This window comes from Saccopteryx leptura, chromosome 3 (genome assembly GCF_036850995.1).
Source record: "Saccopteryx leptura isolate mSacLep1 chromosome 3, mSacLep1_pri_phased_curated, whole genome shotgun sequence".
NCBI classification, from domain to species: Eukaryota; Metazoa; Chordata; class Mammalia; order Chiroptera; family Emballonuridae; genus Saccopteryx; species Saccopteryx leptura.
The window spans coordinates 38,498,377-38,512,086 of record NC_089505.1 but is presented as its reverse complement, the minus strand read 5'-3'; the positions used below and the strand labels follow the sequence as shown (position 1 = coordinate 38,512,086).

The following is a 13,710-nucleotide window of genomic DNA, read 5'->3' as shown; positions in this document are numbered from 1 at the left end:
CTCCGCTCCTAATAGAAGTCCAGGGTCATTTGCAGCAATTCATTTTATTAATTTCTGAAGTAGTAACCAGATCTCATTAGGATTCTTTTTTACACTGTTGTGATTGGTTTTGTTTTCTTCCTTGCTTTGTGATTCTGATAAGAACTCTTATTATATGTTCTTTACATGGAAGAGTCAGAGAAAATAAAGACATCTTTGGAGATAATTTTTAAATTACTAGATCATATATATAAAATAGATTTATATATATATTCATAATCTCTATTTTGTTGTTGCTGTTCCTTTTTAAAACAGTTAAATGCTGCCTGACCAGGCAGTGGCACAGTGGATAGAGCATTGAACTGGGATGCGGAGGACCCAGGTTCGACACCCCGAGGTCACCAGGTTGAGCACGGGCTCAACTGGTTTGAGCAAAGCTCACCAGCTTGGACCCAAGGTCGCTGGCTTGAGCAAGGTGTTACTCGGTCTGCTGAAGGCCTACAGTCAAGGCACATATGAGAAAGCAATCAATGAGCAGCTAAGGTGTCACAACGAAAAACTGACGATTGATGCTTCTCATCTCTCTTCGTTTCTGACTATCTCTCTCTATCTATCCCTCTCTCTGACTCTCTCTCTGTCTCTTTAAAAAAATAAAAATAAAAAAATAAAAATAAATAAAATAGTTAAATGTGCCTGAAGTCTAGTGCTGAGGTATTCTGTACTAAGGTTGAAAAATCTGAAATGCTTTGTCATCCCAGCTGTCCCTTTAGTGACACATTGCCTGAATGCTATCTCACCCTGGGGTTTCCAGAGATGGGATAATAATTTGCTTCTTTCATAAGTCTGTGGTTTAGGTCCATTGAAGTTCACAAATACTATAATGATAGAGAATGCTTAAACATGCTGTAAATCATTTTGGAAGCATTCATTATTTTAGTACTGCTCAATATAGGTACCAGAGTGATACCATTTACTATGTTAGGAAGCATGAAAAAGAACAGGTAATTTTTTTACTATAATCATTAAATAAAGAATACTATACGAAGAAAGTAAAAGAAGATAGACATAATAACAAATACCTTTTCTTTTCCCTCCCGTCTGCTCTTTCACACAGGTACAACATGGCCAAGTAGAAATCAAATGTCCTATCACAGAATGTTTTGAATTCCTGGAAGAAACAACAGTTATCTATAACTTAACACATGAAGACTCCATCAAATATAAGTACTTCTTGGAACTTGGCCGTATTGATTCCAGCACCAAGCCATGTCCTCAGTGCAAGCACTTTACAACCTTCAAGAAAAAAGGACATATTCCCACCCCTTCCAGATCAGAAAGCAAATACAAAGTAAGCATGGTCACCAGAGTTGTGGGTTAGATGTCACATGATGGGAGCAGCCAAATTAGGCCAACTTGTGGTGGGCAGTAAGTGGGCTTCCTTCCCTTACTGGAGTCTAAGGTGAGTATATATTGGCTTTGATTCTGAAAATGTATGGTTTGGGGAGGTTGATGATAAGAGAACACTCTTGAGGAGTTAATTAAGGTTTTTCTTTTACTTTAACCATGTTTCACATTCATCTGGTTGCTTAGTTGAAAAGCTAGTCTTTAAAGTAATTGTCTTACTATTACAAAATATTAAATACATACTAAGACTCTTTTTAAATTTAGTATAAACTTGATTTGTTCAGTACACCCAATGAGAATCCCTTTTGGCTCTGTCAGTCATAAGTGAAAGTAGTATAAAATGTTATTCATCCATTTATTCAGCAAATACAAAATGTCACTATGTACGAGGCAGTGTGCTAAGTTTGGGGGATTCAGAAGCAAATGTGACATCATCCCTGCTCCAGAAAATGACTAATGACCATGAGGGACATATGCTGTATGTGACAGTTCAGTATGATTACTCAATAAACAAAACCAAACACAGCGTGAAACCCAGTACCCTTGTGCTTTGAGAATGTGAATGGAGGGGGTAGGGTTAGAATGTCAGAGAAGTATCATAGAGAAGACTCATTCTGCAGCCAGATAAACAGATGAAGAGTGGAGATCATTTCAGAGCAAAAGATGAGTCAGTGTTCAGGCCCCGAAGCTGAGGCAGGCGTGTGGGAAACGTGCTTGGTAGAGTTCGTGGAGAGACAGCAGGGGAGAGGCAACTCATCAGTTATTCAAGAGCAGATCCTGTTGAGTCTTTACGCTATTACTCAGAAGTTTGAATGTAGTTCTGTAGGCTTCCATAAAGATCACTCTACCCACATTAATGAGGATGTCACAGTAGGGCAGGCTGAAGGCAGGGAAACCGATGACGGCAGCTGTAGGAGCAAATCATTGATTCCCAGTCCTGGCTACACATTAGAACCACCTGTAGAGTTTTAGACACACCAAGGCCCCAGGCCCACCCCAGGACAATCGCCTGGCAAATTTTCGAGTCTCCCTAGGCGACTCTAATATGCCACAGAATTGGGAACCTTTGCAGTGAATGAAGTGGAAAAATGATGAGGCCTGTGGCAGTAGTTTTCATCCTTGTCATTGCAGCAGAGGGGCAGGATGAAGTGGTTTCAAAGGCTGTGTGAAGTCATCTCCATTTAAGGTAAGTTTTCACCCATGTTCTGTGTCTTGGAAGCAGTGGTTGCTACATTACTCATTCTGTAACTCTGAGGAGAACATGGTTTAGCAAGTAGTTTCCCCCACCATGGCAGTGATGAGCTCAATTAGGTTAGGGGAAAGTCTCCGAATGAGTGATTGCGCTTTGAAACTGCTTCACTCTCATAGTTAATTTTTGTTTATTTCCTATTTTTGTGTAGTGTAGTCTCTTTAAAGCATAACTATCCAAAAAAACAAACAAACAAAGCCTTTCTTGTTTTCATCTCTAAATAGTGCATTTTTGAGGATTCAAAATTTTATAACCTAAATAATACTCTCGCCATGATCTTGAAGGCTGATTAAGCAATAGAATACTTTCATTTGACACTGTATATTTTTAGATTATTTTATTATCATTCCAATTTTCTGTCTTTGACGGTATCAGAAATGACTTGTTTTAGAAGTTTTTATTCCATAACATACAATATTTAATTTTTTCTACATTATGTTTAGAATTACATTATTATTTTAAATATTTATATAATTTATATATTTATGTAATTTACATATAGACTCCAACTATTATTTTAGAATTTGTGTTCATTTAAAGATGAGTACATAATTGAATCAAAGTGGAAATAATTTTGAAATATAGTGCCCTTAGGAAGTGGGTATAATTTAAGGTACAACTGCAGTAATAGTAAATGTTATAGATTTCATTTCATCCCAAATCACCCAGTTATGTTGGGACAAGCATAATTTATCACAACACACATATATTCAGAGTGAAATATAGAAAATATGAAAAGTATAGATTCTATATTAGTATAAGTCTAAGTGAACCAAGGGTACTCTTAACATTTCCCAATATCAGGCTTCCTCCCACATGTATCAGTTGGCTTGTAGGTAAGAAGAGAAACAAGGGGCCAAGGCATCAAGATCTCAAACCTGATCAACTCAGTTTTCTACTTTTGATGAGCAGAGGAGAAGGAAATTAGCTTTGGGGAGAGAGGAAATTCAATACAAAATAAATATTACTGCTTGTGAAGCAGTTAAAATGCACAGGAACCGGTGAGGGATAGAAATCTCAAAACAAAGTAAAACTACTAAGCAAATTTCAAGAAAAATAGAGCCGCCACAGAACTGGGGTTGATTATGGTTGTTATTCTTCTTTACTATAACAGAAAGGGTAAATAATCCCTCTGTTTTGTATTGTACAAACATCTAGGAATAATTCAAACAATTCCTGAAACAATGATTTGGCTGTTTAGTGTAATATTTATATAACACTTTTCATCATTAAATTCCAAGTTCTCACATTAACATTAGCCACCTGACTTATATGTCCATATCTGTCTGGGTAATGAGTAGGGACATGGATTCTATAGCAAACCAACTACGACATTCAGGATTGCAGGAGCACCGAAGCTGAGGCTAAGGTCTTTGTTCTTTGAGATGAACCAACGAATAATTTTTATGTTTGCTATATTTTTAAATTTTATTTCCCCAATCACAGAACCCACTTCCAAATTGGTATAGTTTATCTTAATTTTAAGAATAGTGAATGTAATTCACTTGTACTTGAATGTAATTAATTGAGTCATAAGGCAACAGAAACAGGGGAAAAAAAGTGACTACTAATGTATAACCTGTCTGGGCAATTTAAAATCTCTTTATAATGCTATTTACAGCAGGTATCATATCTATTGATAATAAAACCTTCATAATATATATTTCAGTATTATTCTATTTGAGTCATTGAGTTACAACATCTTGATCTAAATTGTCGCTTTTTGAGCATTTATTATGGCTTAAGCTGTCACTTCAGAAGCATTTATCATAGAAAGTTAAAATTGCTTGAAAATATCATAGCTATTTTATAGCAAGAAATATCCTTGATTGTATCTTACATGAAATTCAAGATTTAAAATATCATATTTGGGGATTTTATTTTAATTGTGTGTGTGTGTGTGTGTGTGTGTGTGTGTGTGTGTGTGTGTGTGTGTGTAAATACCACTTGTTAAATCTTTAGTATTCAGCAGATGGAAAAGGTGTAAACAGAACATATCAACAAACAGTAACAAGAACCAGCTTATGCTTCCAAGCTCTGACTCAGCATCTCCCTTCTGGCAAAAGTTTGAATGAATAGAGCTTTTCATGATGTTCTGAATTCTGTCAAACTCATGCTATATCAAATATAACAAGTGCGTTCCTGAACTGAGAGATTTACATTGAGACAACCTTGCCTTTGGTCAAAGCTAGTCTTTTTCACTTATATTTGTTTTTTTGTCCCTCAGTAGTTGTCATGAGACCAAAAAGTTTACCATTCTATTTCTGCAAGGTTGATTTATTTTCCAATGAGAATTCTAAATTTTAACTTAAACAGTTCTTATAATGTATTAAATTCAACTCCGACTGCATATCTATCCAGGGGGAAAGTTACTGGTGGGGAAATAAAAATGTTGAGGCTGCGGCCCTAAGGGCACTCGTGATACCTGCAGACAGGTGCAGCAGCGGCGCCTCAAGTTTTTCTCCATAGCAATTATCATCTGGGACTTTATGGTGTATTTGTGTGGCTGTTTGTTTAAGTTCTCTCTTTCCCACTGGTCTCTAGGAGGCCAGACCCAAGCTAGCTTACTGCTGACAACCTGTATCACACACTATGGCAGGTAGAGTGTGCTCTCAAAATATATTTGTTTAAGGAACTAATAAAGGGCCAATGCATAAATAATAATGCATATGGTAGTAGATGTGGGTGGAAAATATTGGGAGCATAGGGAAAAAAAAAGGATAGGAGATACTGGGAAGGCTTCATTAAAGAATAAACACATTAAACTAAGCCTTGCCATTTTTAATTTGGCAAGCTAAAAAGGGTAGGTAGAGCCCTAGCTTCAAAATAATTTAAACTCTCAGCCTGCCACCTACTACCCCTGTGACCTTGAGTACAATTTCTACATCTTTTAGTGGTAGCTAGGGTAGTAACAGTGCCTGTCATGAGTGTAGTAAGGATTAAATGAGGTCACGCATGTAAAGTGTTTAACAGCATCTCTCACACATCCTAAGTTCTCAACGTATGCTAGAAATTATTGTGCTTGTTCTCATTTTTTGGAAGGATGGCAAAATGGGCAACCCTGGGTTACTGGGAAGGGGATGGAGGAGTCAAAAAGAATAGAGGTGGAAAAAACAATCGGGTGACTGATGGATGGTGGGAGTCAAGTAGGGATGAAACTGATTGTGTCTTGAAGAGGAGTCAGTTTAGGGGGTGGACAACAAATTAGTTTAAAATGTGCTGAGAGCATTAAGTTTGAGGACCCTTTGGGGCACCTGAGAGATTTTCAGAAAACATGGATCTTACACTCAGTAGTGATCTGGTGGAAGGCAATAAGATTTGGGGGTGGGACGTGGTCATTGAATTCACAGAAAAATTTTTTTAAATGTATGTTTGGGGAAGTGAAGAAAGTTAGTTTTTTTATGGAAGAGAGAGGTAGATTGAAAATGATTGGACATTATTTTACTGAAGTAGGAACAGTTCTAGGTTTCCTTCTTATATCCAAGTGTAGACCAAGTAATGATCCCCCTTTCCATATTGATTTGTAGTGTGTTAATGGGCATATATAAGTCAGCATAGAAACGTGTTAGAAATAATTCTCCTTATGGTTTTCTCAAAGCAAAACTAATAATCCCCACTCTTCTAACCATAAATATGGGATTTAGAAAAACCTTGATAAAAAATGGTCCTTGGACTCATTCTAAGGTAAAATAAAAAGCCAATAAAATGTCCTGGGGAAACTTGGCTCTGTGTTATTACCTTATATTTTTAGCATTCTTTTTATTTTTCTCTTATAATTATAAAACTTCTGGCTAGAAATTGTATTTTACAAAACCGTACACAAATATATTATTTCCTCAAGTGGTAAACTGATTTTTCTAAGATCTTTAAGAATATAATCAAATCAATGGATGTCTTATTCCTAATTGGTGTGCTTTAAATAATGCTTCGGTGAAAGGCTGGAACTTGGGTCCTACTCAGTGTGCCCTCTTCCTGTAACTATTATTGAACCATCTCTGACCTGTTCTGTACTCTAGAAAGTGCCTCTTTGGAATGCTTCTCCAGCCTCCTTACCATCTCAATTTCTGTTTGCATTCGGCCAAGGGTTGCCATTGGCAAAAGATAGGATGGAAGGAGAGAGTAGTAGATGTGTTGTTACATCCTCACTCCCTCCCTGAGTCAGAGCAACGTGCTGGCAGTAGCTTCCCCTTGGGTGTTCTCTCCCCCATGTTCCTATTCTCACTGGGCTCCAGAAACTTCTTCCCCCCTTGGGTCTTTGGACCTAAGAATGGCAATGGCTGCCCATTATTTTTGCTTCTGGGGGCCTATCAATCCTTTGTTCAAATCCCAGCTGCTCCACTTTATTTGTAAGTAATGATAATTTGTATGTATGATATAACTAAATGGATGGATGGATGAATGAATGAATGAATGACTGAATGAATAGTGCTTAACTTCCTTCTTTTGAAGATGATTTGAGATTTCTTTCTATGTAGAAAAGCTTTCTTATGAAAGTGTGGCTAGTATGCCGCTTTGCTCTTCAGTTTCTCTGACACCATCATTTTAAGTTGACAGTGTTTGCGAAGTGGGAATTAGATTGTGCATCAACCCTGCAAGATCAGTGTAGTTTATGACATATACTGTTTTCTTTTGGCATTAATGCACCATCGATGTCAGGAGACTATAGAATACAAGTGTTGCTTCTTAAGTGATCGTTGTTAGTATATAGAATTGTGAGGGAGAGAAAGATGAAGTTGTCTAACTCAGTCTGAAGAAGCGAATGGGGCATTATCATCTCACATATCATATCACACTGCTATAGTGCAGTACTACTAAATTTTATTGGGATGCATTTCTCCCTCTAGTTACTAATGACATGCTTTCTTAAAATAGTTCTTTGTTGCTTTCTTGATGAATTAATTAGCCATACTATTTTATAGAGTCTTTACTTGAACTTCTAACAACAAAAGTCAAGTATTGGGATTCATTTGATATTTTAGCTTACCTCTGGCAATAAAAACTGCAATAACTGTAATAAGCCCTGGCTGGTTGGCTTAACAAAAGAACATCAGCCCAGCATGTGGAAGTCCCTGGTTCGATTCCTGGTCAGGGCACACAGGAGAGGCAACCATCTGCTTCTCCCTTCTTCCCCCTTCTATCTCTTTCTTTCTGTGTCTCTATATCTCTCTTCCCCTTCCCCCTCCTGCAGTCATGGCTCAATTGATTCAAGAATATCGACCTCGGCCACTGAGAATGGCTCTGTAGAGCCTCTGCCTCAGATCTTAAAATAACTCTCTTGCGAACAGCCCCAGATGGGCAGAGCATTGGCCTCAGAAGGGATCCTAGGTGGATCCCAGTCAGGGCGCATGCAGGAGTCTGTCTCTGTATCTCCCCTTCTTTCATTCTGGCCTGACCTGTGGTGGCACAGTAGAGAAAATGTTGACCTGGAACGCTGAGGTCACTGGTTCGAAAATCTGGGCTTGCCTGGTCAAGGCACATATGGGAGTTGCTGTTTCCTGCTCCTCCCCTTTTCTCTCTCCCTTTTCTTTCTCTCTCTCTTTTCTTTCTCTCTCCCTTTTCTTTCTCTCTCTCTCTCCTCTCTAAAATGAATAAATAAACTCTTTTTTTAAAAAAGGTTAAAAAACAATAACTATAATAATCAAGGCTCATAGCTACCATAAACTGACCTGCAAAGGGACTTGGAACTGGGTTTTTTGTTTGTTTGTTTGTTTGTTTGTTTGGTTTTTCACTTTATCACATCATTTTTTGGGTCTTCAACACAAGAGATAAGTGAAGAAGCATTTCTCCCTGATCGCCTGTGAGTAGTAAAAAAAACTAAGCCAAGTCTGGTACTCATTATAAAGTGGTCTAGAGAATGTTAGGACTGTGCTTTTCTCACCTGCCACACTCTGTATCCTCACTTTGGCACATTGACCCTCTCAGATCTGTAAGGGAACCTGATGTGGCAGTCGACAGTGCATGAACCCTCTACAGAATGCTTCCTGGGTGGCCCAGGCACTGACTGAACTCTTCCAATGTTAAGGAACTTGCTACTTATAGAATCATTCCTTTCCATTTTGAAAGAATTCATTCCTACCTTTGGGCTGAGATCTATCTTTCTCCTGCTTTCCCCTATGGGTCACAGAAAATATCATACTTCCGTTTCCTCACACGGCTGTTAATTAGATGGCCTACCAGCTACTTTATGGGGGCATCTCTGTGGGACGTCAGCCTTATCCTGGTGTGTTCAGAATAGTGTCCTATTAAAAACAGAACAATGCCATCCTGCACTGGCTCCTAAGCTTGGACTACACAAATCTGGACAGAATCTTCTCGTACCTTTTGTACCTGATGAGGAGGTGAGTCCCTGGGAGGAGAAACAGGCTCCGTCAGATAACACTTCTCTGGAGCTTGCTTTCGAGGTTTAGAGAACTCTCTGTGAATGCTTGAAAGTGTTCCCAGGCGGTAGTAGCAAGATGAATTGGCATGAAGCAGGGATTTTCAAACTGGTGAGAGAGGAGTCTTTAAAGGACAAAACTTCCACTTCCCAGCTTCTGGCGTGCCGCCCTAGAAGAGCATGCCTCTCAGCTGAACAGAAAAGCTAGCACTGAAGTGAATGTGTTTTGCAATAAGTAGTGCGCTGCATGTGTACAAGGAACCTGGCACCAATGTGAGGGAAGTCAGTAAAGTTTACGAATAACTACCATATAGCCATATAGGTTATCTAGTTATGTGTTAATCTGCATTTTTGTCCCCATTTTGTCCCCAGCCCTGAAGAAAGCTTCTGTTTCATTTTCTGGTTTAATGTCAGTGATGCTGTGAAAAATTAAGGGAAGGGTCACTGGGCCACATTTGGACGGTGATCAGGGAGCAGTGCTTCATGAAGCCACGTGTTAATGCACTACAGTCAGGGAGAAATCCCCAAGTAGGAGATAAACCCCACGGTGGTGGTCGGCAAACTCATTAGTTAACACAGCCAAATATCAGCAGTACAACAATTGAAATTTCTTTTAAGAGCCAAATTTTTAAACTTAAATTATATAGGTAGGTACATTCCTTATTGAGGTAACGCCCGCACATGGTATTTTGTGGGAGAGCCACACTTAGGGGCCCAAAAAGCCACATATGGCTAGCCAGTCGCAGTTTGCCAACCAGGGCCCTAGGGAATGAGAATCAAGGCAAAAAAAAAAAAAAAAAAAAGAAATCCAAAGTGAAAACAAACTCAGAGATACAGAGTATATTGGTGGTTGCCCAAGGGGACTTGGGTGGAGGGGGCTGGGAAAGTCAAAATGGTGAAGGGTGGCAGTGGTATGGTAAAGGATGTTGATTAGACTTTTGGCGGTAATCAATTTGTAGTGTATACAAATGTTGAATTACAGTGATGTACACCAATACTTAAACAAAGAAAACAATGAAGCCAGAAGTCAATCCATGCTTTCCCAGGTGAAGAACCTCCCTGCTCTGCCATTCTTGGCTTTAGGATTTGGTTTTCTAGGGAAGGAGATAGTGCTTTTTTGAAAGCATTTGAAGCCATGTATCAAAGACTTCTTTTCTTATCTTTATAATATGGTGTGTTTCTTCAGAGTCTTCCCCTCTTCAAAAAAAAAACCAGAGTAAGTCATTAAAAAACTTTTTATACCTAGGAAGTTGGCCTATTATTTGCATGTCGGTCAGTTTTCTTAGCATACCCTGGTCTGACATCCTTTAGTTTTACATGTTTCATATAAGAAGTTTTTTGGACCACAGTGTATTTTGAGAGACACAGCAAGAGTAGAGGTACATTCATCTAACACTAATTAGACCCGGTTTTTGGACACTTCGGCAAGGCTCGGGGTTAAGTCAACTGAAGTGACATCTCTGTTCAGGCTACACTAGAACACTTGTTATTTCTCCAGTGCACCATGTGCTCTCAGGCCTCTGTGCTGTTACCCCATCACTTGTCCCAGTGACATTCCACCATATTTTAGGGTCGTGGCCCCTCTGAACACTATCTTCCAGTGTTCCCCGAAACATCTTTTCCATGGCACTGCTTATCAAAGCTTCTACTCTAGCAGTGACTACATGGTTATATGCCTCTCTGGGTTTATATTTGTAAGCCTTCAGGGAATTCCTTGAGGACAAGTGTTTTTATTCTTTTTTATATGCCTAACATAAGTACACTAAGAACATGGCTGCTTGAAGGTGCTCAATAAATATTTTTTAAAGGAGCAAATGAATGGATGAATATGTTTTATTACTGAGTATTTTTCTTCATCTGAAGTTTTAATAAAGAAAATTCTTCTTGGAAAACTGAGTTAGCTTGTATTTGTAATGCTACATTTACATGTAGATGTCTAATGTTTAAAGTTTGATCAATAATGATTTTGTGATTTATTTTAAATAATTGTGTATGTAGCAGTATATGGAATTTAGGCAAGGAGAGATACAGCTGCCGTGCTCTTTGGTGCTAAGAGATTTATTTTATTTTATTTTGTGGATTATTTCTTTATTTGGCATGATGAACTATCAAGAGAGAGTACCATTTGCTTAGGAAAAGTAGGTTGGTTCAACTTGTCATCCAAATATTGTTGTAGCCCATATTTATGAAAAAAGTAAGGGAATTCAAAAGTTAAAAATTTAATGTAAAGTTATTTTATCTTTCATGGATTCTGCGACAAGTTAATTAAGACTCCTAACTCTGATAACTTTATTCTGGAAACACTTGTAGCCCTGACTCTTGTAAGAGAGTTTGCACATTAATCATGATGCTCAGTCAAATGTCCTGTGAATAAAATATTTAGTAAACATCATCTGCTAACCTAAGAAGTCATATCATGTAAGTCAGTTGTCATAAGTTAGATGTGTTGGTTTTTTTAATTCACTTAATGTTAGCCGATATATAGTACTTGCTATGTGCGAAACAACTCATTTTATATATCATTTACTGAGTTCCTTCCTTGCACCAGAAGCTCTGTGTTGCTTAACTCAGGGAACACAGGATGAAGGAGCTGCAGCCTTTGCCCTGAGTGAGCTTGTAGGCTGTTAGGGAGATGACACATCTACATGTTAACTGATTCTGGTGGGGAGGGACAGGGAAGACATTGTAAAGCAAGTAGCATTTGATCTGGATAAGATTTCAGTAGACAGATTATGTTCATTGGACTTTCTCCAATTACAAGAATCAGAGATGTGCTCTACCGAGCAGCCGCCGTGGATGAGGTTTGCTGTAAGGCTTCACAGGAGGTCGGTATGGTAGGAGAGCAGGCTTAGCAGCCACTAGGGAGGGCTCACGGAGGATTGGACACTAGCTCTGGGAGCATGCGAGCCCCTTTATTGTCTCTCTAGCCGGGACTGCTGTTCCCTTCTCCCCGATCTGCACTACGCTCACTAGGTCCTCCTCTGTCTTTGCCCCACTGCAACCGTAGAGAGCATGTGTAGCACAGTTACACCCCTCAAGACAGAAAGCCCGACTTGGCTCGCCTCTGTTGGGCAGTTAGGCGCCCTACTGCACAGAGCGCGTGCCCGCCACTACGCACATGCTTTTGGCATGGGGGCTCATTCCGATTTCTGTAAATCAGTTGTGGCCAGGGAGGTGGGGCCCCAGGGTATAAAGCAGTGCCTCTCAAACTTTATTGTGTCTGTGAATCATCTGGGGGCCCTGTGAAATGACAGCTCTGATTCAGTGGGTCTGGGGTGTGACATGAATTATTTTTTTCCTCGCAAGCTCCCAGGCGATGCTGACGGTGCCACTCCTCTGACCACCCCTTGAGTAGCAAGGAGGGAGCATGGGGACCTCTGTGAATGTAATTACTCAAGACAGGCACTCTGTTCAGGAAATTTGTGGTTGAGAGATGGCTTTTCATGTGAAAGAATAAATATAAATAATGTAATGGAGGAAGATGTAATATTGATGTCTCTGTGTGTGTGTGTGTGTTATGTAAGGCTGATTTTTTAACATGGTTGAGGTCAGAATGAATAAGGCTTCTTTAAACCAAAAAGTCAGTATTTGGACCATTCAGGTGCAGTTTCTGAATAACAAGGCTATTGGGATTGGCTATTCGACCTTTTATTGTTTAATGTAAAGCAATAATTATTGTAATATTTTCAGTGAGACAGAAAGTAGTCAAGTCTGAATTTAATTGAAATTATTTATCTTCACTTGAGAGCTTGTGTAAAACTCCTTTCAGTTTGCCACCAAGTCTGTGTGGATGGTGAGGATTGGCAGGAAGATCTTCAGAAGGACTTAGTTATTTATTACAAAAAATTGATAGCTAGAGTCCCTGGTATTGACAGTAGGTGTCAGATTCCTTATCATTCTGGTGCTGTCGGAGAATCACACATTTCTAAATGTCTTCATTAGAGATCCATAGAGGTGATAGCTCAACACTCGGTCCCATAGATCCTTGGACCTTTATAATGTCTAACATCCACAGAGTTAATCCCCATTCAAAGCACCATTACATTCATTCTTCTATTCGTTTCATAAATATAATCTGGCGAACTGGTTAAAAACCAGAGAGAGTTTTTAGTTTGACAATGTTAGAGTCCAGTGATTTAGAATTATGAATAATGTCTAATAGAAGAGAACTAAATTAAGTGGATAGACCCTACTGACATAATGGCAGATACGTGAAGAGAAGCAGAATCTTCTGACATCTTCCACATTTCATTCATTACATTTGAAAAGTATATTTAAATGCAATGAGTGCACTTTTTGGCCCCATGTAATAGTTAGATCCTTCTTGCGTGGTTCAGTGACACAGGGGAATGATAATTTTATATTCTTTTATTATCTGGAGTCCACATACTTTAACTTAGTCTTCTTACTTTAAATATGACTTTTCACTTTAATGATCAGAACGGGCAAAAATGGTTAATTTAAATGACTATTAGCATCCCTTTCTTAGAGCCAGAGATTATCTTAATTCATGTGAGTAAAATCTTGAAAAAGATGTCCAAATTTTACCTTATCTTGGTAATCATGTAAAATTCTGACTTACTGAATTACTTAGCCCTGGCTAGTGGCTCAATGGATAGAGCATTGGCCCAGGGTATGGATGTCCCAGATTCAATTCCTGGTCAGGGCACTCAAGGAGAAGCAACCATCTGCTTCTCCTCCT

The 13,710-nt window shown here is 38.9% G+C and overlaps 1 protein-coding gene across 1 annotated transcript in view; it reads left to right on the top strand.

Annotated features, from left to right (window-relative positions):
• Window positions 1-13,710, top strand: part of RNF217 (ring finger protein 217) — a 139,745-nt gene that overhangs the window by 85,776 nt on the left and 40,259 nt on the right. The window contains exon 2 of the mRNA XM_066373319.1: window positions 1,094-1,327. Coding sequence (XP_066229416.1) covers window positions 1,094-1,327 — 234 coding nt within the window. The remainder of the gene's footprint in view (window positions 1-1,093; window positions 1,328-13,710) is intronic.